At 47.4% G+C, this 26291-nt stretch overlaps 2 protein-coding genes across 4 annotated transcripts in view; one reads left to right on the top strand and one right to left on the bottom strand.

The window, feature by feature from the left end:
* Positions 1 to 959: 959 nt before the first annotated feature.
* zswim7 (zinc finger, SWIM-type containing 7) overlaps positions 960 to 26291 on the bottom strand; it is a 70689-nt gene continuing 45357 nt past the window's right edge. Inside the window, exons 5-6 of one of the 3 annotated variants that reach the window (XM_069912733.1) lie at positions 8385 to 8457; positions 960 to 2963 (exon numbers count right to left, since the gene is read on the bottom strand). In XM_069912733.1, coding sequence (XP_069768834.1) covers positions 8389 to 8457 — 69 coding nt within the window. In that variant the 3' untranslated portion in view covers positions 960 to 2963; positions 8385 to 8388. Of the gene's footprint in view, positions 2964 to 8372; positions 8458 to 26291 lie in introns of those variants that run through there. The other 2 variants (XM_069912734.1, XM_069912730.1) reach the window with 2 other exon arrangements.
* On the top strand, positions 2057 to 8506 carry LOC138750634 (uncharacterized). The gene is made up of 4 exons (XM_069912728.1): positions 2057 to 2785; positions 3931 to 4078; positions 7460 to 7604; positions 7974 to 8506. Exons 1-4 carry the CDS (start codon positions 2628 to 2630, stop codon positions 8273 to 8275), a joined length of 753 nt encoding a protein of 250 aa, XP_069768829.1. The 5' UTR covers positions 2057 to 2627; the 3' UTR covers positions 8276 to 8506.

The raw sequence follows: 26291 nt of genomic DNA, 5'->3' as shown, positions 1-26291 counted from the left end.
TACCTCTCTGTTAATTTATCAAGCACTACCCTCGATTTTCTCCCTTTCCAAAAGAACTTCCTTATTATTCTCCTTAGTTTTCTGCAAAGAATTTCTCTGTTAAGGGAATTGGTAATGTTTGAAATAAGTATTGTATCCATGAGAATATGTTCATTTTAATGCAATTCACCCTCCCTATCAACGTTAGCGGCAATTCTTTCCAATGTTCTAAATCTTCCTGTATTTTCCTTATTAATGGCTGATAATTTAGTTTGTACAAGTGGTTTAAATTATTGTCTATCCTGACACCAAGGTATTGAATCCCTTGTGATTGCCATTTAAATGGAGATTCTCTTTTGAGTTCTGTATAGTCCACATTACTCGTTGGCATCACTTCGCTTTTATTTGTGTTGACCTTATACCCAGATATTTCTCCATATTCTACACTGACCATTCTCAACAGGAGTCTTACCTACATTTAATTAAAAACCTTGTCTTCTTTTTACTTCACATAACCATAGAACACGACAGTAGAGAAAACAGGCCATCTGGCTGCTCATCCTCCCTCCTTAGGATCAGGAGAACATGATCCGAGATATCACGGACCCTGGCACCAGGGAGGCAACATCCGAAACCCTCAATCTCTTGCACAGAACCTCCTCTCTGTCCCCCTATCAAATCTCCTAACACCTCTGCACTCCTCTCCTCCCTCCTTCCCTTCTGAGCTGAGGGTCCAGTCTCAGTGCCAGAGATATGACCACTTCAACTTGTCGCTGGTAGGTCATCCCCACTAACAGTATCTAAATCAGTCGACCTATTGTTGATGGGAATGGCCACAGGGGTGCTCTGCTCCTTCTGAATTAGAATTATTGATATGTCAGGGTGGCTCCCAAGTTAGGAGTTCATAAATCGAGATGAAGATGGGAGGTTGATTTAAATAGACAAGGAGATGAAAATGATTGGATGCATTCAAATAAAGAAAATATGAAAATGATTGATGTTTATTGATGATTTTTTGCATCAATTATATTTAACTCCTCAAAAATAAAAAAAATGATACCAACATGATCAGATTTTTGTTTTAGATGTGATCAGGAAGTTGGTTAATTTTTATTTGGGAGTGTCCCAGAATAGAAATTGTTTGGAGAAAATATTAGGGGTTGAACTCCCACAGGACCTGATGATATTAAAGTGGCTTGACCGAAATTAAGTTTAACAATGTCGCAAACTGAATTTTTACAATTGGCTTTAGGTGTTCCTCAAGGAAGTGCGTGGCCAAGACTTGGAAATCAGATATCGATTTCGGGGTGGACAGGTGGCGCGCTGAATTGTGTTCTTGTATTCCACTGGAGACAATATAATCTACTATTAAGTTTAATCAACATTTTTGTGAAAATATGGAGCCCATCTTCACAACCCGTTGGTTTCAAATTTCTCAGGACTCTCTGACAGCCCATCCTGCTGGTTACCCCGGTTCTATCATGGTTTGTATTGAGGCTTTACAATTTCTTCTTGGCTCTCCCAACATTTGTTCTTTTTTACAGGAGGGATGGGGGTGTTTATCTAGACATACACACAAACCATTATTTATTGAATGTGTGTTCATGGATGTGGTTTTAAAATCCTTCAATAAAGGATTTATTGAAGAGGCAAGAGCTCCTCAACTTTTCAAACCTCCCTCTCAGCTGTGTTGACGTCGTCGTCTGCTCTCTCCTTCCCAGCGCCAATAATTAATTCAATCGAAGCGGCTCCTCACACACAGACCCTCCTGACTCCATACTTTTTTAATGTAGTCTGTGGGAGAGAAATATGGAAGAAACCAGAACTTGACAGGGAATGAGGATCATACTGTCTGTCCCGGGATAGTGGGGGCATAGCCGAGTAAAGGTTGGGAATGACGATCCTACAAGGTGGGCTTTGTTACTGTTGGATCACCATCAGCAGGGCGCCTTCTGGAATCCGCCGTGGGAACGTCCCCACTGGTTCCTCTTTATTTATATCATATGCAACTTCAACAAAAGATTCTCAAAGAACTGTCAAGCCCGAGTTCCCTTTCACCAACCCACATCGACTCACGTTCCCATGACTCGGGGGCAGGTAGGAAGGGCCAATGCTTCATCGTCGCTGGTGATCTGATGACTAGGGCACTGGAGGGAGACGTGTCTCCAGAGCAGTGAGGCTCAGAGGTGCCAGGGCGAGAAGGGGCTATTTCATTTTGAAATGAAACCAGTGTTTGTGACTTCCCCATTCTTAGCTCAGCTGCAGTATTGACTTGCGTGACTGCATAATTCCCAGTAATGAGTTCTAATTGATAGCCTTGGAATGAGATGTGGACAGGAAGTTGCAGGGTCTTGCAATTTCTGCATCGCTGCAGTGTCTGTACGGATTCTGATGGGGATCCTTTCTGGTGGCTGAATCAGAGGAGGTGTCCTTGCCCTGGAGACCAGCGATCTCCCAACATTGAGGCCGTTTCCTTCCGCCCAGGAGCACACATTTGCCTCGACTCGGTCTATGAACTTCCTCTTCACTCTGACCTCTAACCATCCTGAAGTCTGCGTCAGCCCTCGGGACCATCAGAGCCCTCTTGGTGAGTGGGCGTGTGGATGAGGCACCAGTGTTCATAATTCTGACTCTATGCCTGAGGCCAGATGGTTCCCACTTGCATTTTTCAGAGCTCGTGGGTCTGCCGACCGAGAACTTCCCAACACGCAGCGGAGTGGAGGGCAGGGAGGAATTTGGACGGGCTAACATCCAGGGTCGTTGAGAATGGAGTGGAGAGATTGGGACTGTCTTCCTTAGTCTGGGTGTGAGTTCTGCCTCTGGGTAAACCTTTGGATAGACGAGTGGGAGTTTGTATCTGGGCGCGGGTCCGTGTCCGGGAGACAGGCGATGTTGCCCAAGTTGTGTCGGCGAGTGGGTGATGGGGAGGCAGGAACTGTGCACTTGGCGCTCGGAGCCACTGCCGACGGACAAACCTCGCCTATCTGGAGAAGCCATCAATAAGCAGGCAGAAGCTAACAGGATGTCCAGGGCACGTCCCCTTGCCGAGACTTCTATTTATTCCCTCCAGTCCATTCCTGTCCTCCCCTTGGCAATCCTCCCATTCACATCCCCGCCCTCCCTGCCTTTGCTCCACAAACCATCCCCACCTGTTCCCACCTCCCTTGCCTCCAGCGCCCCACAAACGCGCCTCCTTGGGACTTGTTCGCGGGCTCAACTTCCTCCAGCCCCGGCTTTGCTCTGTCACAGGTTCTGTGACATTTCAGAAGGGCACAGACTCGGGGCGCCTTTCCCGCCCAATGTCCGAGGCCCTGGCCCAATCATGAATCTCCATTCCAGGGATGCAGCGCTCCGCCCAATGCGGGATGAATGGGCAAAATGGCTGTCTTTGTCTTCCTGACCCATAATGCCCCGCGCAGCAGGAGCCGCTGTGTTTCCCTCGCGATGGCAGAGCGGTTCCCACTGCGTGGGGGATTATGGGTCAGGAAGACAGCCATTTTGCCCATTCATCCCGTCTTGGCGGAGCTGCGGCGACCGGTCGCGACACTAGATGGCGGAGACGGCCGGTTCCCCGTCCAGACAAGCGGCGGCCGGGCTTCACAAGACGTTCGTCTGCACGGTGGGCCGAAGAAGATCCTCACGGCCAGCGGCTCCACCTGGAGCCACTCGCGGGGCGGGGCCGGGGCGGGGCCGGGGCGGGGCCGGGGCGGGGCCGGGGCGGGGCCGGGGCGGGGCCGGGGCGGGGCCGGGGCGGGCCAGCCGCCCTCCAGTCGGTGTGGTGCCGGAGGCCGCAGTCCCGTCTGAACAGGTAGTTGCGCGGAGGGAGGTGCAAGCCGTTTATGGGGCGTGATGGAGGTGGCTGCTATTGGGGTGGGGAGGAGGCGGGTCCCGTCTCTCGGCCCCCCGTGTATAGTCTGTCTGTCTGTCTCTCTCTCTCTGGCCCCACCCCAGGATCCCCAGAGTGGGGAATTCACTGACAGACATGATGAAGAATGGAGGATGGAAGAAGACAGGCGTCCGTGCAACGCTGCCTCCTCCCTCGGGAATGATGCCCTCCCATGCTGGCCTCCTGCCACACAGACCCGCTCAGCTCAGTGAGGTACAAGGGCAGCAGGATGCAGGGAGGGATGTTCCCCACCTCTGGATTTATCCACTCGACCTCTACCCATCACCTCTGCTGGTGAACCAGAACCCGCCTCCTGCCCAATAATCGTGACCTCCATACGTGAGGGCCAACGCTCCGGCCGTGTGGGTGTGGGTCAGGACATCAGTACATGACATCTCGTCGTGACTCTCCCCGACACCAGAGGCTACCGTGTGAAACCCCCAACTCTGAATGACCCCCCCCCCCTCCGAACTCCAGAGTTCATGGTGTGATTTTCCCAATACTGCTGACCCCCCATAGATCCCACCTTCTGTCACTCGTCCCTATCACATCCAGCAGGTCAAGGGGAGTCAGCTTGCTGAGGGGACTTCAAGAAAGGAGCACGACCCAAGAGCCCAGTGACCAGGGCCAGAAGTCCAGGTACCACATTCAAGGGCAGAGGTCAGGGTCAGCCCTGCATCACTTGAGGGGTTCAGGGGAGTCTTCCTCTGCTTTTGGCTCCAATTAGTGTGGGGGGGGGGAGGGAGTGGGGAAGGGAGGAAGAAGTCTGGAGACAAGGAGTAGGGGAGGGAGGAAGGGGTCTGGGGACAAGGAGTAGGGGAGGGAGGAAGGGGTCTGGGGACAAGGAGTAGGGGAGGGAGGAAGGGGTCTGGGGACAAGGAGTAGGGGAGGGAGGAAGGGGTCTGGGGACAAGGAGTAGGGGAGGGAGGAAGGGATCTGGGGACAAGGAGTAGGGGAGGGAGGAAGGGGTCTGGGGACAAGGAGTAGGAGAGGGAGGAAGGGGTCTGGGGACAAGAAGTAGGGGAGGGAGGAAGGGGTCTGGGGACAAGGAGTAGGGGAGGGAGGAAGGGGTCTGGGGACAAGTAGTTGGCATGGTGGAGTGGGCATTGGGGAGAGGGGGATCTGGGGATGGGCAGTGAGCTTGGGGAGGGAGGAGGGGGAGTGGGGTCAAGAAGTGGGAATATGGCAGCAAGGGAGCAGTATGTATGGGTGAGAGGGCGGTTTGTATGGGAGAGGGCGGTTTGTATGGGAGAGGGGGGTTGAGTATGGGAGAGTGGGCGGTGTGTATGAGGGGGCGGTATGTATGGGAAAGGGGGTAGTGTGCATGGGTGAGAGGGGGGTTGTGTATGGGAGAGGGGGCAGTATGTATGGGGGGGGGTTTGGGGTGTGTTGTCTGCCCACTGACCTCTCTCCTCTCCTCTTCCCCTGCCCTCAACATTTGGCTCTCAACCATCTCCCCTGTGCCCCTCCCCTCTTCCTCCTGCCCTCTCGGCCCTCCCCATCCCCTCTGCCATCAGGCAGAGCTACTGGTCCCATCACTAAGGAGGGGTTGAAGGAGCCGGTTTTGCAGGGTCCAGCCCGCAAGCGGGTGGGGGTCGCCCACAGTGGGCAAGTGGTGTCGATGCACAGTTGTCAGATACGACCGGACACACTGAGCTCTGGAGTGAAGGGCCAGCTGAGGCATGGGGCAGGGAGGCTTCGCCGAGTGAACACCACCCCTTCTAACAGGGGTAGGCTCTTCTCGTGCTCCCTAACCTCCAATTCCTCAACCTCATGCCCTGCCAGGGCATGTGTGTAGGAGGTTGCATTGCCCCAATTGGGACGCTCGGAGTAATGGGCTCCTGGAGGACAAGGGTGGCCGGGACCACACGTTGCAGGAGCATGGGCCGACATGCTGCCCCCAGCAGAGCGCTGAGATGAGATCTCGGGGGCTTCGGTTTCCTCCTACCCTCCAAAATAGGTTAATTGGGTGGCATGGGCTTCTGGGCTGTGATGGCCTGTTCCCGTGCTGTGTATCTAAAATATGCAACATCTACTGGTTTTCCTTACTCTCATCTGTCACATTGTCTGCTAAAGTGGTCAGATTTCTCTTCCTTTCACTCTCTTTTCATACTGAAACAAGTGGGTCTGCACTTCACCAATGACAGGTGTCAGGCTAAACCAGCAGCCAACCCTCTATTCAATATTACCAACATTTATGGAGCCAGTTTTTCAGATTTAAAAAAATGTACATATGCAAACCCCCTGAATGGTGGGAGAAAACCAAAGCTTCTGAGAAGGCATGTGGAGAATGTCCAAACTCCTTCCAGACAGTGAAGAGTTTGAACTCCGGTCCTGATCTGCTGGTGCTGTAACAGTGTTACACCAACTGCTATGCTAACTGGTTCTCGATTTCCCAACTTGCTAGAATCTTTTCAGGAATCAAGGAATTTTGGGAAACTACAAGCAAAGTTTCCTCTATATCTGTGGACCCTTTTAAATACCCCTCGGGGCAGGCCCCCAGGCCTGTGAGTAAGTTTGCGGATGACACTAAAATTTGATATGGTGGATGGTGAAGGTTTTCTGAGATTACAGCTGGATTAGATCACCCTGGGAAACGAATCATGGGATGGAGATGGAGTTTTACTCCGACAAGTGTGAAGTGATGCACTTTGATAGGTTAAACCTGGGCAGGACTGGCAGATTGAAGAGTGGAGCTCTGGGGAGTATTATAGAATAGAGAGACTTGGGGTCTAGGTACACAGTTCCATGGAAGTGGTGACACTTCAGGACATCAGGACATTGAGCACAGGAGCAGGGACAATATATTACAACTGTAGGAGACATTGGTGAGACACGTACTGTGTGCAGGTCACACAGAAATGCTGGAGGGACTCAGCCATTCTCACAGTGTCCATAGGGGGTAAAGATATATCACCGACGTTTCAGGACTGAGCCCTTCCCAGTCATGTCAATAATCTGGACAGGATGCAGAAAAGATTCACAAGAATGTTTCTAGAACTCAGGAGGGGGCTTGAATTGTAAGGAGGGACTGGGTTTGTACAGTACATTTCCCCTGGCACGGTGGAGGCCAATGTGAACCTTATGGAAGTTTATAACATCATTAGGGCAAGATGTCTACTTCCCAGTCTTTTTCTCAGGAGAGGGGAGCCTAAAACTAGAGGCCATGGATCAGAGGGAAAATTAAAGAGGAGTTGAGGGGCAACTTCTTCACAGCAAGGGTGGAGGGGAAATGGAATGAGCTGTTTGGAGAATGAGTAGAGTTGGCAATGACTGTAGGTATGTGGACAGGACCGGTTTCAAATTGATTGTGGCTAGCTCAGTGGGTCATGTTGGGATAAAGGGCCTGTTTCCTTCTGGAGAAAATTCTCATGGAGGAAAATCTGCCACCGCAATAACTGCAACCCCTCATGTCTGTTCCAGAGAAGTGAAATCACCAGCCAAATTCTCCACATTAAACCCCATCTCCAAATACACATTCAATATCTGTGTGACATGAGAACCTGCCGAGAGAGGAGAGATTCTGAACATTGCTGCTGCTTTTGTGTCTTGCGGCAGGTAATGTGTAGATTCTGAGATCATCTCTGGTTGCAGGTGGATTCCAGGGAACAAGATGGAACTGGACAAAGGGAATGGGACATGAAGGATCTCGAGGATACCATCTTTGAGCTGCAGGACCAGGTGAAACAACATCAGGCTGTGCAGCGGCACAGCGAGAAAGCCATCCAGGACCTGGAGTGTAAGTCCCCAAGCCATCGGGGGCCAGGGTTCAAGTGAAGCAAACCCTGCAGGACTAGCAGGGTCTGTGGGGAGTGACATGGTGGGTTTCAGACCAGTGGGATCACAGCATCCACTCACAGGAAGTTGGTGTGGGAGAGCCCTGGATGAGCACTCTCCTACAACCTTTTCCACCTTTCTCTTCCCCACCCTGTTGTCACCCCCTCCATCTCCCCCTTCCTCACACCCCCTCCATCTCCCCCTTCCTCACTCCCCCTCCCTCACTCCCCCTCCATCTCCCCCCTTCCTCACATACCCCATCTCACACCCCCCACCCCACACTGGCCAGGCCGTGTATATCTGTGCTGATGTGGATATTTCCTTTCTCCAGATAAGGTGATGTGCCTGGAGAAGCAGAACGCGGGGCTTGAGAAACACCTGAGGATGTGCAATAAGAGAATGGAGGTGCGTGTCAGACCTGGGGTGGGGGTGGGGCAGATCCAATGGCCCGTTCCTGCCCTGGGATGTAGCCACTGGATGCTGATGGGGACAGTCCTTGGGGCAGCCTTGATCAGTTTGTGCCGAATTGGGCCCAGCCCACTTGTCTGGGATGTGAGTTTGTTCACATTGGATTTCCCTTCAAATGAGCTGACAAGTATTTCACACCACGACACCCCTGGAGCTCCATGCTAGGGTAACCCAGGCATGGCTCTGCCTTGTCCCAGATCCTTCTCTCTGACCCCTGATGTCTTAGGAGGTGTGAAGGGGCTGCCTTGTGAACGATGCAGTGTGTATTACTGACTTGGTCACGGGCTGGAAGCTGGCACTGGCTGAAGGGGCTGCTGTCGACAAGGAGTCCTCGGATAACTCCACCTCTGCATGAGAAAAACATGAAAATTGAAGTAAAAAATGATGCTGGAGAAACTCAGCAGGTCGCTTTATATAGAAAAGATAAAGGTACATATCAGACGTTTTGGGCTTGAGCCCTTCATCATGAGTAAAATGTGGGCAGGCACCCAAACAAAATGGTGGGAGAGAGGGGCAGGAGGAGGAGCACAGTCCCACAGTCATGAGGTATTAGGTGGATAAGGGAGGGAGGGCAAATGGGGGGAGGGTGAGATGGCTCTGTGAATGGAGAGGAAAGGGGTGGAAAAGAGACAAGGGAGAACAAGGAGGTTAATGCCATCCAGAAAGAAAATTTCGTGATTCTCCTCCAATTTACGGTGGTCTTGGTGGGACGATATGTGAGGCCATGGACAGACATGTCGGTGTGGGAATTGAAGTGGCTGGCCACTGGGAGATCCCGATGCAGTCAGAGTGAAGGTGCTCAGTGAAACAATCTCCTGGTCTGTGTCCAGTCTCCCTGATGTGGAGAAGACCACCACAGGAGCACCAGATACAGTAGACAATGGATACACATGAGGTGTTGCTTCACTGGAAGGACTGTTTGGGAAAACTTTAGCAGAAGAAATAATATTAAGATAGTGAGGTTGAAGGAAGGGACAGAAGGAACAGTCCCAATATATTCTTTTCCAGGAATGGATCCCTATGGTCCTGGTAAAGAAGAGATTGAGATGGTTGAAATAGAAAGAGCCCACAGATCCTTATGCTCTGTCCTTGTCAGGGAAAGGATTTTAAGAATTGCAGCTAAGGGGGCCAAGGCAAGAGGAGGTCCACTGGAGGGAGAGGGGAAAAAAGAGTTTTTGACTCCGATATAAGCACCACATTGCTTAAATGCAGGTGCGAGTTTGATCTGTTTAAAAGGATCTTAAGACAAAAAGGTACAATTTTGTTTTGCGTTATCCAGCAAATCTCACGGTTATTTTGCAAGGTGGAGAAAGAAAATTTGTGTCAGACATTAATAAAGTGACAGAGTATGTTAATAGTATACCAGAGTTTAGAGGGCAGAGTAATAATACTTAACATGCTGAATGGACTGTAAATTATTTTAGTTTTACTTCTTCTGGTAATGTATTCACTTGTGTTGAAATAGGTTTTTTTTCCTCAGTTTTCTTCTGGTACATGTGTATTAATGGTAGATCTGGAAATACTCTGAGAGAATGGGGATGTCAATCACACGTGGATGAGTGCAATAAGCACAGATCAGTGGATAGAGGGGGTGGAGTTATTTTCTACTATCTGAACATCAGCAATATTATAATCTTATAATCTTTTTCTTTTCTTTCTAAGTTTGTTTTGTACAGAGTTAGTTGCCCTACTCTTATGGGCAGGTATTATTTATCTTTGAGGGGGTGAGTGTGGGGGCAGAGGATAATAAATTTGGTAATGACCTTTGGGGTAATGAGTAGTACTGTAAAATATGTTAGCTTCAACTTTAAAGGTTTAAATAGCACAGTGAAAAGAAAAAGAGTATTGGCACATTAAAAAAATTGGTGGTTGGCCTGGCCTTCCTTCAGGAAACCCATTTAACAAAAAATGAACATCGGAAATTAAAGAGGGCAAGGATTGGCCAGGTCATAGCTTCTTCATTCGATTAAAAAGTAAAGAGGAGTAACAATTCTGATAGGAAAATGTTCCAGTTAGAGTTCAGGATGCAGTTGCGGATATTTCAGGTCGGTGTATAATAGTAAACTATCAGATATATTCAGAGTCCTGGACCCTGATGAATGTGTATGTGCCAAATACAGATGATGAAAAATGTATACACAAAATATTTATGAAATTGGCAGATGCACAGGAAAATATTTTAATTGGTGGGGATTTTAACTTCTGTATGGATCTGGTTCAAGATAAGTCAGTAAGGAAAGTAACAAAGACAAAGACAGCCAAGGCTACTTTGGTATTAATGGGGGTGTTGAAATGAATGAACACTTAGAGAAGGTGGCATCCAAGGGAAAGAGACTATCCTTTTTATTCAAGGCAACATGATTCATTCTCCAGAATAGATTTGTTTTTGATATCAACCCAATTGGAGGGTAGGATCATGAGAGCTGAATATACTGCAAGTCTTTGGTCAGATCGTTCACTCTTGATATTAACAATTGCAATGTCAGACCAACAAAAGATGTGGAACAGATGGCTCCTTAGTTATTGAAAAAAACCCAGAGTTTTGTAATTTCATTAGAAGAGAAATTGCAATGTTCTGTTAGACCAACTGTAATTCCACTACTGACAAATTCATTATATGGGATCCTCTAAAAGCATATTTGAGAGGACAGATAATTAGTTATACATCAAAGATCAAGAAAGAGTATATGAGGGAGAGGGAGGTGAGGAATTGGAACAGGAGATTAATGTTTTGGAAAAGAATCTTTAAAAATTAGTCTCTGAGGAAAAATTTAAGATATATTAATAAAAAGCTCAAGTACAATACTTTACAAACATAGAATTGCAAAAAACAATTATGAGAACTAAAGAACAGTAACTACGAGCTTGGGGAAAGAGCCCACAAGGTCCTCTCCTGGCAGTTGGAAACAGAACAGATCATGAATGATCAATGCTGTTAAAATGGAAACAGACAGGATTTCTTATAAACTGCAGGATATAAATGAGGCTTTTAAGCAATTTTATTCTAAATCTGTCAAAACTGGAGCTAGCAAATTTAGATTTTGAGGAACAGAGGGGACTGAACACTCCCTTCACTGAAATAAGGGAACCACTACATTAATTACAATTTAATAAATCTCTGGGGGAGGATGCGTTTCCTCCTGAATTTTATAAAGATTTTAAGGATCTCTTGATACCCCTCTTTATGGAGGTGATAGAACAGGCAGTTGAGACACATACCCTCCAAAAATCGTTTTTCAATGGCAATAATTTTGGTGATACTAAAAAGGACAGGGATCCATTGAAACTGTCACTTGATAGACCTATTTCATGATTGAATGTGGACTATAAGATAATTGCCAAAGCTTTGGCAAATAGATTGACAAAGTTTTGCTGAAATTAACAAACGTGGATCAAACAGGCTTTTTGCAAAAGAGAAGGTCTGCGGACTCCTCAATATAATACAATTGGCACAGTCAAGTGGGGATCCAAGTGTTGCTGTGTCCCTAGATGCCAAATAGGCTTTTGACAGATTGGAATGGGACTTTTTGTTTAAAGCACTGGAAAGATTTGGGCTCAGGCAGACTTTTATAAATTGATTCAGGGCATTATATTATGAGCCCAAAGCCAGGGTTGCAGCTAATGGTCAAATTTCCTCAGCATTCCCATTAATCAGGTCTCACAGGTAGGGATACCCATTATCTCTGGCTCTCTTCATTTTGGCTATAGAACCATTGACGGTGATATTTGCCAAGAAACTCCTCAGGCAGCTGGGACCAGTGTTGGTCGGGCCATAGTATTGGTGTGGACAAGTTGGGCTGACACCTCTGACCATATGATAGGGAAGAGATTCAGGAGGGGCCTGAGGGGCATTTTTTTCCTCAGAGGGTGGTCCACTTCTGGAACCAACTGCCAGAGGAAGCGGGCATGGTATTAACATTCAAAAGGAAGGGGCTCAGAGAGATGAGGACCACATGTATATTAAAGGGATTAACCCAGGAATACACATTGGTCAGCATGGACTAGTTGGCCAAATGGCTTGTTCTCTGCTGTATGTCAATTACTCTGGTCCCATCTGTCAGGGTCACAGAATCATAGAAGGATACAGTATGGAAAGAGGCCATTCAGCCCCATTCCTTCCTGCTGGCCAGTGAGCACCTTTTTCAATCTCTCCCATCTCCCAGCTCTTCAATGCTGGCAGTGACTGCTTGCCTTGCTCTCTCCAGCAGGGTGTGGGAGGCAATCTCCACTCTCCAGGTGGCGAAAGTCCCCCAGAGATCCCTTCAAAATCACCACCCCCCCACCCTTACCCAAGACCTGTCCTCGTCTATCTACCTCTGATGGGGAGAAAGGTTTCCTTTCAGCACCTCTCCTGGATCCTGCCCTATCTTAATCTCTCCTCTCTAATCAGAATGGCTCCATGCAGTTATTATCGTGTTGAATCTTCTCAGCACCCACTTCCTTCCCATGGTGTGATGACTGGACTGCCTGCAGTTCTCTAGGTGAGGAGTGACCAAGGTTTTAGGAAGTTGGAGCACAACCTCTCCATCTCTATATTGGAAACCTCTGTGTTTTCTGATCCATGTGTGGCTGCCTTCTGGCTCCCATTGATGGTGTACAGCCCAGCCTCATTAATGCTGCAGGCATACATCCCCTCATTGCCTGCACTGAACTCCATTTGCCACGATACAGCTCTGTGTCTCCAGCCCCACAACCTTGAATCCCCATCTCTTGGTCAATGGCCTCACGTTCTCCACACAGCTGTGAGTTCTGCCCAAACCCCAACCACTGCTGCACTGGGAAAGGAATCTGAGATTTGAAGGATGTTGGCTGTTCTCAGGTCATGGGAGTTGACGCTGGGATACTGCCTGCTTTTCTTGGTTTCCAGCCCAGAATTCTCCCAAGGGAGTGGCTGAGAATTAGTGCAAATGTGGCTCAGAGGAGAAGATTAGAGCGAACATGAGGTGCTGCAACAGTGGAGAGAGAGAGAGAGAATGAGAAAGAATGGAATGAGAGAAAAAAAAAGAGAGGGTGCAATGCTGTTACAGCACCCCGACCAGGTTCAAATCTGGTGCTGTCAGTACATTCTCCCTGTGTCTGTGTGACCTCCAGTGGCTCCAGTTTCTTCCCATCCTTCAAAATGTACTGGGGCTGTAGACTAATTGTGTGTAATTGGGAGGCATTGGGCTCGGGGGCCAAAAAGGGCCTGTGACTGTGCTGAATGTGTAAAATTGAAAATATTGAAGTGTTAGGATCAAGGCACAAGTTGTTGGGTAATAGTTAGCCTAAAGATGAATCTGGGAGATGACAAAAGATGGTGAGAGAGATAGAGGGGGAGATATACAGTAACAGGGAGAGAGACAGACAGAGAGAGAGAGAGAGAGGAAAGGGTGAGTCACAGAGAGAGAGTAGCATCGAGGAAGGGAGGCAGGTGCTGTGGCAAGCTCCTTGTTCCTGCCCTGCTCCCCACTTGGAAGAGATTCTGCTGAATCTGAAACCAGGATATTTGGATGATGGGGAGGAGGGGGCATCTACTGGGATATTTACTTTAGTGTGGGTATATAAATGGGGAACCAAAATGTCAAAGGGGATTGTAATATTACAGTTATTCTCAATTGTTAATGAACTTGCATTTCATACTTAGTTGATCCTGGCTGCCACTGCTCCTCAGGTCACCTGACCTCTCTTGCTCTAATCAGCTTCTTTCTCCAATCAGCTTCTAGCTTCTGCCTCATGTCTTCCTTTTAGATTCTAACTGCTGCCATTTTCAGAATGTAACTGTAATGGTAACTAACTGTGACTGGTGATGGCAACAGTAACTAGTAACGGTTACAGTAACTGTAAAGATAATGGTAAAAGTAACTAACTGCTAACTAACAATAACCAACGGTAATGGTAACGGTAACTGTAATGGTAACTGTAACAATATCTGTAATGGGAACGGTAAATGTAATGGTAACTAACAGTAACAGTAACTAACGGTAATGGAAACTGTTATGGTAACGGTAACTGTAATGGTAATGGTAACTGTAACGGTAACTGTAATGGTAACTGTAACCCTCTCCAACTGGTTCTCACATCAGGGATGTATCGCATGGAGAAGCCAAAAAGGGTATTTTAAATCTCAGAGGATACTTAATAAATTTGGGAAGGTATCTAGAGTATTGTACATGAGGTATACAGGGGTACCATAAATGGGGTTCTAATGGGTATAAAAGAGGTACAGAATCTGGGGGAGATCTTGTATATGGGGTATAGACAGGGATACATAGTGTACAGGGGTAGTTAGGGGAACAAAGGGAGTAAATAGTTCCGAGTTTCTGAATATCTCCCCTTCTCTTTACCACCTTCATTCCTGACACCCCTCCCTGTTTCTGAAACACCCTCCAATCCCCTACACCCTCCCTGTCTCTGAAACCCCCCTCTGGTCCCCTACACCCCTCCCTGTCACTGAAATCTCCTCCAGTATCTGACATTCTCTCTGCCTCTGTAACCCCCTCCGGTCCCCAATACCCTCCCTGTCTCTGTAACCCTCTCCAGTCCCCTACACCCCTCCCTGCCTCTGTTATCCCCTCCAGTCCCCTACACCCCTCCCTGTCTCTGTAACCCCATTCCAGACCACTACATTCCTCCCTGTCTCTGTAACCCCAGCTCCGGTCCCCTGCTCCATCCCTACTTCTGTAACCCCCTCCGGTCCCCTACACCCCTCCCTGCCTCTGTAACCCCCTCCAGTCCCCTACACCCCTCCCTGAGGATAATAGGCAAACCATTTAGGACCGAGATGAGGAGGAATTTCTTTACCCAGAGGGTGGTGAATCTGTGGAATTCATTGTCACAGAGGGCAGTAGAGGCAGGTTCATTAAATATATTTAAGAGGGAATTAGATCTATTTCTTCAGTATAAGGGTATTAAAGGTTACGGAGAGAAGGCGGGGATGGGGTACTGAATTTTGAGATCAGCCATGATCTCGTTGAATGGCGGAGCAGGCTCGAAGGGTCGAATGACCTATTCCTATCTTCTATGTTTCTATGTTTCTGTCTCCGTAACCTCCTCTGTTCCCTTCACACCTCCTTGTCTTTGTAACCCACTCTGTTCCCCTACACCTCTCCCTGTCTCTGTAACCCTCAGCCTCCCATCATCCCCGACTTCCATTTTCCCAGATAGTTGTGTGAGTTCTTCCACTGACTCTCACCACTTCTCTCTGTAATTTCTGCTGCTTCATTTTAACTCCTGTTCTTCATGAATCCTGATCAGGAACAGTCCAGGGAGGCCAATCGGCCCTAGCTATGCATCCCCTGCCATAGCCCTTTCTTGTAGCTGTGCAGTTCTCCTATTCCTTTCCTGTTCATGGTGGACCCTGCCCCACCATCTCTGTCGTAGCCTGTTCTCATCACCCTTTACTTCGCACCTGGAACCTTCTGTTCTCGATCCTTCCACAAATCTTCCCTCAGCATTTTAATTCTTGCTTCCAGATCTCCGCTTCCCCTTCCCCTACACAATCTCAGCCTGTTTACAGGTCTCAGGGCCTGGACTGTACTGTCGTGTTCCATGTTCTCATCTATCCTTGTCACTGATTCTCACGAATCAGTCCTGGACTCTCTCTAATGCCGACAGGCATTCCTGAGAATCCCCGGCTTCAACTCCCCACCATGATTCCCCAAAAACTGCTCCTCCATGGAGAATTAGCACCTCTCTGCTTCTGCACCCTGACAGATTTCGCTCCTTGGACTCTCTCTCGCCTCCTTCCCCACATCCAGTTCCATCTGCCAGCAAGTCTTGTTCCAACACAATGATCAGAATGGTGTTTAAAGGGAACACGAGGGGGACTGTTTTCACCTGGGGCGGGGGGGGGGGGGGGGGGGTGAGAGTCTGGATTCAGCTGCCAGCGGAGGAGTGGATGTGGGTTTGATTTTGGCATTTTAATTTGGACAGATGAACAGATGGGAGGGGTACGGAGGGATATGATCTGGGTGTAGGTCAGTGGGACGGGGCAGAATAGTTTGGCATGGACCAGATGGACCGAATGGCCTATTTATGTGCTGCAGAGTTCTCTGGTTCTGTCCAAATAATTTCTCCAGCTGAACAAAAGCAGTAATCCCCTCCCCCTCGGGTGTGAACTGCATGGGTGGGGATTGAACGAGTGAAGACTCTGCGGGTGTGAACTGCATGGGTGGGGATTGAACGAGTGAAGACTCTGCGGGTGTGAACTGCATAGGTGGGGATTGAACGGGTGGGGATTGCATGGGTGGGGATTGCGTGGGTGGGGAATAAACACAAGTTTCAAGTTTGTTCAAGTTTCATGTCACGTGAGTGAAGATGCAGTGGATGTTTTGGGAGTAGACAAGTGGACATCCCACTCGTCGTACACTAGATAGACACTAAATGCAGTTTCACAAATAGAACATAGAACATTCCAGCACAGTCCAGACCCTTTGGCCCATAAAGTGTGTGACCTATATAAACCTACTCAACAATCTACCCCTTCCCTCTCTCACACCCAGAAACCTCTATTTTTCTTTCAGTCATGTGCCCGCCAAAGAGTCTTTTAAATGTCCCTCTTCTTCCAGCTTCCACCATCACCCCTGGTGATGTGTTCCAGGCCCCCATCACCCTCTGTATAAAAAACACAATTACCCCTGACATCCCCTCATCTTGTAGAGATCAAGTCAAGCCAAGTTTATTGTCATCTGATTGTACGAGTACCACCTGATGAAACAGTGTTCTCTGGTCCTCAGTGTAAAACATGCAGACATACACCCAGACAGAACACACACCCAGACAACAATGCATATTCAGGACAAGTATTATATCTATACAGATAAATAAATAAATATTGCTTTGTGCATGAGAGTCTCGGAGGGTCAGTGTGAGCAGTTCCTTTGGTCATTCATCATTCTCATTGCCCGTGAGAAGAAGCCATTCCTCAGCCTGGTGGTACTGGCTCTGATCCTCCTGTATCTCTTCCCTGATGGGAACAGCTGAAAGATGCTGTGTGCGAGGTGGAAGGGTTCCTTAATGATTTTGTGCACCCTCTTCAGACAACAATCCCGGTCGATCATGTCGATGGTGGGAAGGAGGGAGACTCCAGTGATCCTCTCTGTCACTCTTATGGACCTGTAGATTGACCCCTGATCCATTTCTCTGCAGCCACCATACTGTACTATGATGCAGCTGGCCAGGACACTCTCTATAGAGCTCCAGTAGAAGGTTGACATGATGGTGGCTGGTAGCCTTGCCCACTTCAGCCTTCTCAGGAAGTGCAGTCTTTGTCGCACCTTCCTGGCAAGTGAGGAGATGTGTGTCCATGATAGGTCACTAGTTAAGTGAACCCCAAGGAACTTGGTGTCTCCACTCTCTCTACTACAGAGTTGTTGATGTGTAGTGGAGGGTGGTCATTCCTGGTCTTCCGGTATTTTCTAGTGTCGCTCTGGGAAAAAGGCGCTCTCTGTCCACCTTATCTATCCCTCTCAGAATCTTGTGGACCTCCATTAAGTCTCCACTCATCCTTCTCCACTCCAAAGAGAAAAGCCCCAGCTCTGTCATCCTTGCCTCATAAAACATGTCCATCAATCCAGGCAACATCCTGGTGAATCTCTCTGCACCCTCTCCACAGCTTCCACATCCTTCCTGTAATGAGGTGACCAGAACTGAACACAAAGCTCTAAGTTTCATAGAAGGTGCAACATTACCTCATGGCTCTTGAACTCAATCCTCCAACTATAGAAGTCCAGCATCCCATAGGCCTTCTCAACCACCCTGTCAACCTGGGTGGTGACCTTGAAAGATCGATGGATTTGGACCCCAAGGTCCCTCTGTTCCTCCACATTGTTAAGAATCCTACCATTAAGCATGTACTCAGCCTTCAGGTTTGACCTTCGAAAGTGCATCAAAATTGGCATGGAGCAGAGGCAACATAATTTTATTATTTTGAGGTTTTATTCAGGAGTTTGATTCCATCAGGAGAAACACTGTCCTTGAATCTGGTGGAATGTGATCTCACATGAATGAACCATCTTCCTGATGAGGGAGGCAGTGGCGGGGAGGAGGGAGGAGGGTGGTCAGAAGCTGAAGAGACTGTAGCCAATAGTGGTGGGGCCACACTGGTGTGGACTGGACTGGACTGGAGGGTACTGCACTGGGGTGGTCTGGAACTGCACTAGTGCAGGCTGCACTGTTGGAGAAAGTACTGGTGTTGATGGCACTTTTTGGGACTGCATTTGTGTGTGAGAGTGGAGAGTTGTAAATGTTTGTGTGACAATGCATGAGAGTGAGTGGGCACGTGTGAGAGGGAACATGTTTGTGCATATGAATGTGTGTGTTTGGGTGAGTGTGTGCATATGGGTGAGCATGCATGAGTGTAAGAGTGTGATTGTGTAACGATTAAAAGTGTGAGTGATAGTGTGAAATTGTGTGAGTCTGTGTGTAGTTTGTGTGTGTGAAACTGTGAAACAGTTCTGAAACAGGCCATATCGGCCCTTCTAGTCAGCACCGATTTACTTGAAACTCCACTAGCTCCACCTACCCACTCCCTTGCCCATAACCTTCCAACCCCCTCGCATCCATGTACTCATCTAACCTCCTCTTAAATGACAGAATTGACCCTGTCGCAACTACTTCTTCCGGAAAATCATTCCACTCAGTCACCACTCTGAGTTTTTCCCCCTAACCCTTATGACCCCTTGTACCAATTTCCCCTACCTTCAGGAGAAAGAGCCTATTCACATCTATTCCCTTCATAATTTTAAATACCTCTATCAAATCCCTTCTCAACCTTCTACGCTCCAATGAATAAAGTCCCAGTCTACTCACTCTTTCTCCACATTCAAAATACTGCAATCCAGGCAACATTTTTGTAAACCTTCTTTGCACCCTCTCTACCTTATTTATATCCTTTCTGTAATTTGGAGACCAGAACTACACACAATATTGCAAACTTGGCCTCACCAATGCCTTGAACAGTCTCAACATCACCTCCCAGCTCCTATATTCTATGCTTTGATTTATAAAGGCCAGCATATCAAAAGCCTTCTTCACCACCCTATCTACATTCAAAGAATGCTGAAGCATTATTCCAAGATCTCTCTGCTCCTCTGCATTCCTCAATGCCCTCCCCTTTACTGCATACATCCTATTTTGGTTATTCTTCCTCACACTTATTTACATTAAACTCCATCTGCCATCTTTTTTTCTAAACAGTTCAAATCCTTCTGCAGTCCACGAAAACCCTCCTCACTATCCACAACTCCCCCTATTTTTGTATCATCTGCATATTTATTCACCCAATTTACCACCCCGTCATCCAAATAATTAATATAAATGACGAACAACAAAAGACCCAATACCGATCCCTGAGGCACATGGCTCATCACTGGCCTCCATCCTAACAGACAGATGTCCGCCAGGACTCTCTGGTGCCTATTTTCCATCCACCACTGAACCCATTTGACTATCTCTATATTAATCCTTAGAGACTGAACCTTCTTCACTAACCTTTCATGCGGAACTTTATTGAAAACCTTACTAAAATCAAAATAGACCATGTTAACTGCTTTGCCCTCATCAACCTTTCTAGTCACCTCTTCAAAAAATTCAACAAAAATTGTCAAGCATGACTTTCCCTTCACAAACCCATGTTGGGTATCCCTGATCAATCCCTACCTATCCAGATATTTATACATATTCCTTCCATTAGTTTTCTCACCACCGCTGTCAAACATACTGGCCTATAGTTGCTTGGCCTACACCTTTTAAACAACGGAACCACATTTGCAACCCTCCAATCCCACGGCACCACACCCTCCTCCAGTGACTGTTGAAAAATCACTGCTAGAGCCTCCACTATTTCCTCCCTTACCTCTCTTAAAGTCCTTGGAAAAATCCCATCAGGTCCAGGAGACTTATTTACCTTTATATACTCCAGAAGTTCTAAAAAACCCTCTTTACTAATCCCTATCTTTTCCATAACTAACCCTTTTGCTTCACTTCTCTTACACAATTCAATATCTTTTTCCCTCATAAACACTGATGAGATTCAATATCTCCCTCATCTCATATGGTTCCTCAGACATTCCTCCGCTCCAAATTTCCAGTGGATCTATTCTATCCCTAACTCCCTTTTGGCTATTCACATATTTGTAAAAACCCTTCGGGTTTGCTTTCACCCTATTTGCTATAAGCCCCTTTGTACCTTCTTTTTGCCTTTCTAATTTCCCTCTTAAGGTTCTTTCTACAATCTATGTATCGTTCAAGCATCTCATCAATCCTTTGCTTCTTGTATTTAACGTCGTTTCCAGAAAACAGATCAGCCCAAACTACTCCCTGCAAATCCCTTCTCATCTTTTCAAATCTAGCTTTTCCCCACTCAAAGACCTTTATCTTCGGACCAGACCTATCCCTTTCCATAATTAAGCTGAAACTAATGGTGCTATGATCACTGGATCTGAAGTGCACCCCAACGGACACCTCTGTCATCTGCCCTATTCCATTCTCCAACAGGAGATCTAACACTGCCCCTTCTCTAGTGGGCATCTCAACGTATTGATGCAAAAAGCAATCCTGCACACATTCTACAAGCTCTCAGCCATCCATCCCACTCACTGACTGTGTCTCTCAATCTATGTTAGGAAAATTAAATCCCCAGCTAACACCACCCTGTGCTTATTGCACATCTCAACTATTTCCCTGCACATTTGTCTTCTAGTTCCCTTTCCCCATTTGGTGGTCTATAATACCCCCCTATAATTGTAACCTCACCTCCTTTATTTTTTAATTCTACCCACATCGCCTCCCTTGATGATCCCTTCAATCTATCATGCCTCAGTACCGCTGTAATATCTTCCTTGACAAGTAATGACACACCCTTTCCCCTTACCCCTCCAATTCTATCACACCTAAAGCAGTGAAATTCTGAATTATTTACCTGCTAGTCACAACCCTCCATCAACCATGTCTCACTAATAGCCATCACATTATACTGCCAAGTGTCTATCCACACCTTTAGCTCATCAATCTTCCTTACAACACTCCTTGCATTGAACTAAATACATCTCAGAGATTTCCCGTAAGTGAGAGTGTAATTTGTGTGTTTGTGTGCATGTGTAGGTGTAAGTGTGCGAGACGTTATGTGTACTTGTCTGCAAGTGTCCTGTGCATACAGGACATACATCACGTTCTGTTCTGACACTTCTGGCATGGTTTCAGCTTCCTGTTGTGCTCACCATGAATTAATTTCCTGCTGAAATGAGTTTAAATGCTTTAGAAGCAGCAACTTGGTTAAAATAGAAGCAGTGGATAATTTGAGAGAGTTCTGCTTGAGGCTGACAGGCTTGGCTGCTCGCTTGGTCTCTGGAGAATGTGCAGCTGAATCCTTGACAGTCACACAAGGTCTCATCAGTCCCACGGACAAGGCTGCATAAAAGGAACAGGTTAAACAGAGCCTCTGGCCCATTCAGAGGACCTGAGAGATGGCAACAAAATCCAGAAGATCCAGCCCCATCCAAGATCCTATTTTTCTCAAATGGCAGATTCAGAAAAAGAACATCAAACCGACCCTGGACCAGTGGTGTTCCTCTGGGTAACAAATCACCCAGGACCAGTGGTGTTCCTCGTGGAAACCAGCCCGGGACCAGTGGTGTTCCTCGTGGAAACCAGCCCAAGACCAGTGGTGTTCCTCAGGGTAACCAGCCTGGGACCAATGGTGTTCATCAAGGAAACCAGCCCGGGACCAGTGGTGTTCTTGTGAAAACTTGCCCGGAACCAAAGGTGTTCCTCAGGGTAACTGGCCCGGGACGAGTGGTGTTTTTTTGTGGATGGGTGTGGAGACTTTTGTGGTTTGTGAAATATATAAATGACTTGTATTAAAAAGTAAGTGGGTTAAGTTCACAGACAACACTAAGATTTGTGAAATCGTATAGAGGGTTACCAAAGAATTCCACAGGATATGAAGCAGTTCCAGACATGGGCAGAGAAATGGCAGATGGTGTTTTATCCAGACAAGTGTGAGGTATTGCACTTAAGGAGGACAAATGAACATGATTATGCAAGTAGATGGGGTGGTCAGTAAGGCATGTGGAACACGTGGCTTCACTGGGCAAGGCATTGACGAGAAATATAATGAGGTAATGTTACAGCTACATTAAACTTTAATTCGGCTGCACTGGGCTACCATATCCCGAAGTTCTCGTCTCACCTACCAATGGAAACAATTTCCAGGCTTCTCTTCCTTTCATAATTTAAAGTTTCTACAAGATCCCCTACTCATTCTTCCAAAACTCCAATGAGAAGTTCCAGGAGACTCAATCTCTCCTTGTAGACTAATCCCCTCATCCCTGGAACCTCCTCTCCACCGCATCCTTTCTTAAGTAAGGAGACAAGAACAGCATGCATTCCAGATGTGGCCTCACCTGTACCCCGTACAGTTACAGCAGAACGAACCTTTTGGGATTCATGCACAAGCACTCCCAGGTCCCCCTGAGAACAGCATTTCAATAATAATCTGGCCATTGATTTTTATCTCCAGCGTGGATGACCTCACATTTGACATCATTGTCCTCCACCTGCTGGACCCTTGCCCACTCATTTAACCTTTCTATATCTCTCTGTAGACTCTCAGTTTGTTTTTCCCATTTAGTTTAGTGCTATCAACAAACTTAGATCTGTCATTCTTGGTCCTTCCTCTAAATCATTTAAATATATTGTGAAGGTTTGTGATGAGATGCCGGAGGAACTCAGCTGGTCTCGTAGTGTATACAGGAGGTAAAGATATATTACCAACCTTTTGGACCTGAGCCCTTCAAGGTGTGAGTAAAATGCAGGCAGGCACCTGAATTAAAAGGCTGGGGAGAAGGGAAGAATGGGCAGGGGAGGGGTACAGACCATCAGATGAAGGTCATTAATTGGATATGGGGAGGAGGACAGGTGAGAGGGAATGTGAGAATTGATTGGGGGAGGGAATGAAGAAAGACAGAGCTGGGGAAAAGGAGAGAGAGGGATAGTTTGGGGGTGGGGGCTAATAAAACAGAGAAATCAATGCAGTCTGGTTTCAGGGGGTCCAGATGGAAGACATGCGTTATTCCTCCAATTTGTGGGTAGTCCCAGTCTGGCCATGGAGAGACATGTCAGCAAGGGGATGAAGAACAGGAGTGAAATGGGTGACCACCCAGCTCTGCATACACATAGCCAAACAGCCCATGGTGCATGAGGTGGGATAGAATGGAGAACAGTACTACACAGGAACAGGCCCTTCGGCCCATCGTTCTATGTTGAACATGATGCCAAATCACACTGAAATTGCTACCTGCATCTGACAGACATCCTTCCATCCCTGTCATATGTCTGTCTGGAACACCTCCATCTTGCTTAAACTTCCCTCTTCTTAAATACATCTCCTCCATGGTTTTTGCCCTGGGGAAGAGATATTCACTGTCCTCCCTACCAATGCTTCTCATGAATTCATAAATCTCTACCTGTTTGTACCTCGACCTCCTCCACTGCAGGGAAAGCGTCAGTTTGTGCAATCTCTCCAAATAACACGCAACTCCTTAGATCAGGCAACATCCTGGTGAACCACTTCTGAATCCTTTCCAAATCCTCCACATCCTTCCTGTAATGGGGCACCTGAATTGCACACAGAGTTCCAAATGCAGTCTAATGAAGTTTTATATTGCTGCAATATGACCTCTTTAGTTTGGTGCCCAATGAATCCAGCAGACCGCACGCCTTCTTCACAACCCTCTCTACTTGCAAGGCCACTTTCAATGAGCTGTGGAACTGGACCCCTTGCACATTAATACCCTGGGCAGCATGGTTAGCACCATTGACCAGGATCTGGGTTCAAATCCCACGATGTCTGTAAGGAGTTTGTACGTTCTTCCTGTATCTGCGTGGGTTTCCCCAGGGGCTCTGATTTCCTCCTACCCTTCAAAACGTACCCAGGGGTTGTAGGTCAATTGAGTGTAAATTGGGCTCATGGGCTGAAATGGCCTGGAACCATGCTGTATTTATCTAAATTAATGGTATACACTCCCCTTACATTTGACCTCCCAAAGTGCAACATCTTACACTTGTCTGGATGAAATTCCATCTGCCACTTCTCTGCCCAAATCAGTAACTGTTCCTGTTAATTCAAAATCCCTCTCTCCTGTACCAGGTCATGCACGGTCTTCCAGTTTCTTTCTATAGTAGCAGTGGCATGTTCTTTCTGTTCTTTCTTTAATTTGTCTTGTGTGAGGAGTCTGTCCCACCCTGCCAGGGATCACCGTCAGACAGAGTGGCAGAGCAGACCCTCAATCCAGTACTGCTGTTAGTATCTACTGCTGCTCTACAGTGAGACTGGAGTTACCTTTCATTGGTGCGGACAACTGAAGCTCATTGGCAGGAATTGCTGGAGCTGTTGAGCAAGAGTCTGTCTCCTGACTCCAGCATGGAGCTTTCACCAGGGTCCACTCCATCATATCCTCCCTGAGGGATGGGGTGAGTTTTCCCAATACAGAGCTTCGTTTCTGAGACACAGGCAAAGTAGACAACTGGAACACCTAGACAACAGTAACTCTTATCCAGCTGCTCTCCACCAATGATAGCTCAGCTTTCAACACCTTATTACTGGTCAACAAGCTCCAAACCCTGGGCCTCTGCACCCCCCACCCCTGCAACTGGATCCTTGACTTCCTCATTGACTTCCTCATTGGAAGTCCACAATCAGTATGAATCAGAAACAACATCTCAATAATGATCAACACAGGTGTACCTCAAGGATGCATGTCTAGCTCACTGCTCTACTCACTCCACACCAGTGGTTCTCAACCATTTTTTCTCCACTTACATACCACCTTAAGTAATTCCTTACTAACCACAGAGCACCTATGGCATCCTAAGGTGGTTTGTGAGTGGGGAAAAAAAAGGTTGAGAACCGTTTCTTCACACCCATGACTGTGGCCAGGCTCAATTCCAATGCTATCTACAAGTTTGCCGATGACACCACAGTTGTCGGCAGAATCACAAACGGCGATGAGGAGGTGAACAGGAGGGAGATCGATCAGCTCGTTGAATGGTGTAACAAGAACAACCTGGCGCTCAACGTCAGCAAAACCAAGGAGATGATTGTAGACTTCAGGGGAACAAGACCCAGTTCTCATCGAGGGCTCAGTAGTGGAGAGGGTCAAGAACTTCAAATTCCTGGATGTCAACATCTCCAAGGATCAGTCCTGGAGCCTTTATTTCGATGCAGTAACAAAGGTGTCTGAGGAAATTCAGTCTGTCACCAAAGACTCTTGTAAACTTCTACAGGTATAGCGTGGAGAGCATTCTGGCTGGCTGCATCACTACCTGGCATGGAGGCACCAACTCTCATGCCAAGAAAACGCCTCCAGAGGGATGTTAACTTGGCCTGCGACATAACATAACATAACAATTACAGCACGGAAACAGGCCATTAGGCCCTTCTAGTCCGCACCGAACCAAACACCCCTTAACATCATAGGCACCAGACTTCACTCCATCGAGGACATCGACATGAGGCGGTGTCTTAAGAAAGCAGCCTCTATCCTCAAAGACCCAACCACCCAGGCCATGCCCTCTTCACTCTGCTGCTATTGGGAAGGAGGTGCAGGAGTCTAAAGTCGAGTACTCAGGAGCACAAGGACAGCTTCCTCCCCGCCGCCATCAAATTCCCAAATGATCAAATGAACCATCGCTTTGACATTTCATGCACTGCTTTCATTTATTTTTGTAAGGTGGTTTTTATATGGATGTTTGCAACATGATATGGCTGTAAAATGAATCATAACTACAAATTCTAATTGTGATTTCCTGCAATTTAATGACGCTTCCCCACAGGAAGGCAGCTTTCAAAAACAGATTTGGAGACATTCCCATCAGTAGTTTGGGAATCCTACAGAGTGTGGACATGTTGGAGCAGTGAGATGTAACCATCCATATTTAGAGAAGAAAAGCTCTGGCAGACAAAGATAAAAGTAGAGGAAACGTTACAATTGAAAAGGTGGGGGGAAAGAGTGAGAGGGGGGCGTGAAATGGAGAGGGGGGAGTGAGAAGGAGAGGGGGGAGTGAGATGGAGAAGGGGAGGGAGTGAGGGGGAGAGTGAGAGAGGAGGGAGAGAGTGTGAGAGGGGGTGAGACTGAGAGGGAGGAGAGAGTGAGAGAGGGGGAGAGAGTGAGAGGGGAAGAGAGTGAGGGGGAAAGAGAGTGAG

Source organism: Narcine bancroftii, unplaced genomic scaffold, assembly GCF_036971445.1.
Source record: "Narcine bancroftii isolate sNarBan1 unplaced genomic scaffold, sNarBan1.hap1 Scaffold_211, whole genome shotgun sequence".
Taxonomy (NCBI): domain Eukaryota; kingdom Metazoa; phylum Chordata; class Chondrichthyes; order Torpediniformes; family Narcinidae; genus Narcine; species Narcine bancroftii.
This window is presented reverse-complemented; position numbering and strand designations above follow the sequence as displayed.